Raw genomic sequence first — 6,000 nt, forward strand, 5'->3', positions numbered from 1 at the left:
AGCATCTAGCTTTTCTCTTTCTCTCTCGGCTTCCAATGACCTTTTCCCTTTCAATTAAGTATCATCATCCAATGTTTCATGGAACAAGTTTCACGGATAAACAAACCAGAAAAAATCTCAATGTCCAGGACACCGAAAAGATATGATTAATCAAGATTTAATTAACGGGATTTTTGTTGGAGAATCATGTACAACTTCATATCTTTTGTATTGTCAAAAAAAAAAAAAACTCCATATCTTTTGTTGTTCTTCATCTATATTTTTGTATTCACATTTTGTAGGCATAAGCTACCTTTAAAAATTATTGAAAATATACTTTTTGAATAAAATTTATATGAAAATATATTTAAAAAGTATTATTGAATATAAATTAATCTTTTAATATCTACACATTGTTAGCATATTTTTTTTTTACACTATTAATAAAGTAGAAACTATCATAGATATGAATTTTAAGATAATTATTATAAAAAAAAACAACTTATAATACATGTGAATTTGATAGAAATTGTTTTTTTTACTAAAATTATATATGCAAATATAAGTATAAAACGATAAATTTATGTTCATAAAAAGAAACAGAATGACTAAATTGTATCTAGGGGAGGAAAAATACAAAATAATCAAACTTCATCAACGGCATGCTCGTCGCTATATATTGATTGGAAATCGGAATCAAACTATTTTGGGCCATGTGGAGGAATTGGAATGAAGCATTGGACGGTGAAACAGAGGGTTTGGTACGAGTATTATGTTCCCTTAATAATCTTTCATTCATCTTTATACGTTTTGTTTTCCACATTCGTAATTTATTTCTCAACACATTAATCTTAATCAGATTCGACGCCTTTCAAATTGTTTTTAAAAGGTCCGATTCCACGCTTAGAATCTCTTACTTTGCAAAATTTCAATCCAATGCTTGGTTTGGAATATAAGCTTAGATGATCCACAATTAAAATGCTTAAAGAACATAATGTTGCCTAGATCAAATTGTTATCTTTTTTATTTAGTGCTCTATTGATTATCGCAGATCGAATAAAGGGTCCTCAGAAAAAAATGTCTGCCAATACCATAAATATAGTTCATCCGAATCCGTCAATTAAGGTACTACACTTTCTGTACCTTTCAGTACCTCGTCAATTGGAAAGATAAATTAACAGTTTAATCACCATCACTTCACTTGCATTTGGATCAAATCCAACGGTGCTTGACTTGGCACTTGTGTGCGCTTTAATCTTTATCTTTTCGTTATGTTACGTGCCACATGTACATGTATTCTATGACCCTTTTTTTTTTTTTTTGGTGCCAAGGATGTGGTACTACTACAGTTAAAGGATGGGATATGGGACACATCCCAAACTATGAGAATAATGAAAAGTGCAAAATTGTTGGATGAGCAAAACGCAAAGCTCAAATCTACCATGCTTTGCACTTTGGCCACTTAACATCGATGATGTGATGATGCATGCAAGAAAAGAAACCCAAAAAAACAGAAGCAAGGTAGCTCAATTAAATTACATCGAGCAAAAAGTCTATCTCCCTCTTTCTCTTTCTCTCTCTCTCGCACTACTTTTGAACCAAGCACTCACGAGACACACTTGAGGCTTCACCCTTTGAATTCATCTTTATGGTGCTACACGACCTAATCCTCCTAACCCGTCCTATCTGGAGAAACAAACCGTGAAAACTGCTCCTTCTCTTCTCTTTCTCTCTTTACAATTTTCATCTTCATGAACGTTCCCTGCAAAAAATTTCACCCTCCACAGCTTTGAATTGATAAGCCAAGTGTGGCAATTGCTTGACATGAACACATCTTTCTTTTCTTCTCATACAAGCCAAAAGGGTCTTTTCTGAATTCGTAGATGAATCATCATATTGACACATATTCTTCTTCTTCTTCTTCGTTTTTTGTTGGAGCCTATGTTTCGGAATCGGTTTATGCACTTCCTGAAATCCGTTCACACGTTCAGAAGAAAATCTCCTTTTGACAGTTTGTTTTGACAAGCAAAGCAAGCATCGGTCACTGCATATCATTGTTTCAGTCTTTGAGAGGCATGCACTTTGCTAGAGGTTCAATGGGAGGCTCATGCTTCCATGCGCTTCGTTTGAGGAGGTTCAAGAGTAAGGCTCTGCCAGAACCCTGTTCATCTTCCAAAACCCGGTTGGATTCTGACTTGGAGAACATGGAGAGAAGAAGATTTGATAGCTTGGAATCATGGTCCATGATATTGGACTCTGAGAATGTGGAGACATGGGAAGCATCAAAGGAGGATCAAGAAGAATGGACTGCTGACCTTTCTCAACTTTTCATAGGTAACAAGTTTGCTTCTGGTGCTCACAGTAGAATTTACCGTGGAATTTACAAGCAGAGAGCCGTTGCTGTCAAAATGGTGAGAATTCCCACACAGAACGAGGAGAGGAGAGGCTTGCTCGAACAGCAATTCAAGTCTGAAGTGGCTTTACTTTCACGTCTCTTTCATCCTAACATAGTGCAGGTAATTAAGCTCTTACACCCTACAGAACTCAACTGTGAGTCTGTGAACATACACATACCTTCTTGTCCCCATGGTTTTTGTTTGTTTTGCTTTATAGCTTTTTGTCTGTGTCGGTTTTGGAATTGAAGCAAAGCAGTGTTTGAACTGTTTTGACTTCAAAATTCTACTACAAACATAACTTACCATGGACCCTGACAACATGTTTTAGGGACGTGTTAGATAATCATGTCCTTTAGTTAGGCGTATGATGTTGAGAGAAAGATGAATCCCTTAAATGAATCTCCGTGTCATAATAGATTAGTCTTTGACACTCAGCCGAGATATAAATAAATACCCACAGGCCACTGCCACTTAATTAACACTTTACTGGAAACAAAATGAAAAAAGAAAAGAGATGAGTGTTTTCATGAATGATAGGTAGGCAGGGAGGAACATCTGAAATGTTAATTAGTAAATTACCTTAATAACAAAACACCAACTTGCTCTAAAAAAATATTTCCTTACTTTTGACTTTTTGTCGTGTATTTTTACGGGATGCAACATGTATAGTATGATTTATATTTATATGTCGTGGTTATACTCGTCAATTGCATTTAGCATTTATTATGTTGAACTGCAACTGCAGGGGAGTGTGTAATTATCCATATAATAATATGAAAGGGTGACTAATTAAGGTGTGATGTTTAAATGACCGTTAATTTACAGTTTATTGCAGCATGTAAAAAACCGCCGGTGTACTGTATCATAACAGAATACATGTCACAAGGAACTCTGAGGATGTATCTGAACAAGAAAGAGCCATACTCTCTTTCAATAGAAACTATATTAAGGTTAGCTCTTGACATATCTAGAGGCATGGAGTACCTTCATTCGCAAGGTGTGATTCACAGAGATTTGAAGTCAAATAACTTGCTTCTCAATGATGAGATGAGGGTTAAGGTGGCAGACTTTGGAACATCGTGTCTTGAAACGCGGTGTCGGGAGACCAAGGGAAACATGGGAACATATCGTTGGATGGCACCGGAGATGATTAAGGAGAAACCTTACACTCGTAAAGTTGATGTCTACAGTTTTGGAATTGTGCTTTGGGAACTCACCACCGCTCTTCTTCCCTTCCAAGGAATGACCCCTGTACAGGCTGCTTTTGCTGTTGCTGAGAAGGTCAGATCTCAGATTCCTATACCTAAATTTTGACCAATATATACATATCATGTTTATTATGATAGTGCTTATTAATATATTTCTTTATGCTTTTGTCATATATAGCCTCTTGTCCCCCTTTTTTTTTTCTATTAACAAGGTTCCTGCTCCTTACACTGTTTAAAATCTTCATCTTGCCTCTTGATAAATCAAACTATTATTCTGGTATATTATTAACACTGGCCATAAAGAGGCAACACATTTTTTGTAATAATGTGAAAGGACATTGTTATGCTTTGAAAGCCACTCTTGAATCATATACTGAGCTAACAGCTAAGCTTTAGTATTTTACTTAACGTTAATAGTTAGGCGACTGACTCGCAATTCAATTGGCTCTGAGTCTGTGACTAAAGACTATAGTTTCAGAGCCATAAATGTCTTTTATCAGAGTTCGGGTGTTATGGACTTCAGATATTTTTCTTCTTTTAATCCCGTCCAAAATGTTGATTTGCTTATATAAAAAATTCGATAACATGTTATTGTAACTATAAAACAGAAACGTAAGGTGACAAACAAATTGTAACCACTAAATTAATCGTTTTATCAAAGTTTACTTGGTCATTGCGTTTTCGTGTAGAACAGAAAGTTTCTGTAGAATAAAGTAGGCCACTTACCACTGTATGGGAAAATACGCAATTAAGGAGCAGCTGACAAATGTGAATCCTATGGTGGAACAAAATCAACAAATAACCACACAAAGCTGTTATTCTTGTTTATCTTGGTCATTCATTTCAACTAAAAAACTCTTGGAGGGATTACTTTAATCATGTCACATTTAAACCCCCCCTCCTTTCCCCCGAATTATGGAAGGCATATAAAACGTTTTCATAGTTAATACACGTAGTATCCGGCCAAATCACTGTTGCCAGCAAGGTAGCATTCTTGGAATGGAAGCTTGGAATTATTTGACCACTGTAGGTTAACTCCACGTGAGGAATGGTACTATCTTCCGTTTGAAATTCTTTATCTTTTTTTGGTAAGACTTCCTTTTGAATTTTGATTAGTATTGTCGGAAGATGAAATCGTATGTAAAAAAATAATGATCCACAAATCACCTTTTGTTTTAACCACTCCACTAATCACATCATAAACTCTATCTTACTTACAATTTTTATTCTTTTTTTATGTTAGCTTTTTTTAAAATTAAACAGCAAGCATGGGTCTTGACTTTTTCTGGGAGGGGGTCCACAGACCAACATGAGTCTTGACTTAATGGATGGGCCTTGAATGTGTTCTGTCCGTAGTCCCATCAAACACTCCCTAGATGGCCCAATAATAATATGTAGGAAAATATATCAGTAAAAAGTTGTTCCATTATGGTGCATAAATGTGACAAATCAATAGCATTTGGATTTCCTCCCTTCTTTTCCTTATGGACCTCCCTACTTAATTAGTAAGCATAATGGATTATATGTTTATTTTTTATATGTTGCAAGTATAAAGAATTTTACATCGTTAACTTATAAAAAATTATTGTTAGTATAAATATTATAAAAATCAATAAATCTTGTCATGATAATGTTTTATAATTAGATCGACTTCTACTACACAGCAGATGCATATAGTGCAGTATTTTGTGTTGTTTTATTTAATAATAAGCACTGATTTTGAGCAGAATGAAAGGCCTCCACTGCCTGCTAGTTGCCAGCCAGCACTTGCCCATCTGATAAAGCGTTGTTGGTCAGCAAACCCTTCAAAGAGGCCAGATTTCAGTGACATTGTGTGTACTCTGGAGAAGTACGATGAATGTGTTAAGGAGGGTCTTCCTCTGACCCATCATTCAGGCCTAGTCAACAAAAATGTCATTATTGAGCGCTTAAAAGGTTGCGTCCCTATGAGCTCTTCCATACCTGTACAGGCTTGATTCCCTATAAGGTATATATTGTTGTTGTTTTCCTTCCAATCCATATTGAAGCTCATATCATATAACTTGAATATTTACACATGCTACCTTCATATGTTCTTTCAACTGTATTATGTAACTGTACCTTTTTCAGTTGTGTCAAAGGGATGAGTTATTTCATTAAAGACGAATGTGATCTGAGCAACTCTTAATTTGCAAACATACAACTAGTCTTAGTCTAGTACAAATTACAGAGTTATACAGTGGAATTAATTGCTTCGACTATGTGCTATCCTATGTTGTGCATGCAAAAAATGTGCAATTATATAATTTTCTGTAGCAGTGAACCGTGATCTGAAGCACACCAACCACCAACTACCAAATGCTAATTAACCAAACCCAGAAACAGCATCCATCCACCAAACAATATGAGAGCAAAGCAAAGTACTACTTCATTAATAC

The 6,000-nt window shown here is 35.4% G+C and overlaps 1 protein-coding gene across 1 annotated transcript; it reads left to right on the forward strand.

Annotated features, from left to right (window-relative positions):
- The first annotated feature begins 1,353 nt into the window (after positions 1 to 1,353).
- On the forward strand, positions 1,354 to 5,786 carry LOC114420210 (serine/threonine/tyrosine-protein kinase HT1-like). Its single transcript, XM_028386098.1, has 3 exons — positions 1,354 to 2,495; positions 3,201 to 3,656; positions 5,311 to 5,786. Exons 1-3 carry the CDS (start codon positions 2,055 to 2,057, stop codon positions 5,557 to 5,559), a joined length of 1,146 nt encoding a protein of 381 aa, XP_028241899.1. The 5' UTR covers positions 1,354 to 2,054; the 3' UTR covers positions 5,560 to 5,786.
- The last annotated feature ends 214 nt before the right edge of the window (positions 5,787 to 6,000 follow it).

The sequence above is a fragment of the Glycine soja genome, chromosome 7 (assembly GCF_004193775.1).
Source record: "Glycine soja cultivar W05 chromosome 7, ASM419377v2, whole genome shotgun sequence".
Classification (NCBI taxonomy): Eukaryota; Viridiplantae; Streptophyta; class Magnoliopsida; order Fabales; family Fabaceae; genus Glycine; species Glycine soja.

Bases quoted from the DNA above. Each gene is read 5' to 3' on its own strand.
- LOC114420210 (XM_028386098.1), top strand. From the start codon at position 2,055: ATGCACTTTGCTAGAGGTTCAATGGGAGGCTCATGCTTCCATGCGCTT. The intron at 2,496-3,200 runs GTAATTAAGCTC...GTTAATTTACAG, and splicing joins TTCATCCTAACATAGTGCAG to TTTATTGCAGCATGTAAAAA. The intron at 3,657-5,310 runs GTCAGATCTCAG...GATTTTGAGCAG, and splicing joins CTTTTGCTGTTGCTGAGAAG to AATGAAAGGCCTCCACTGCC.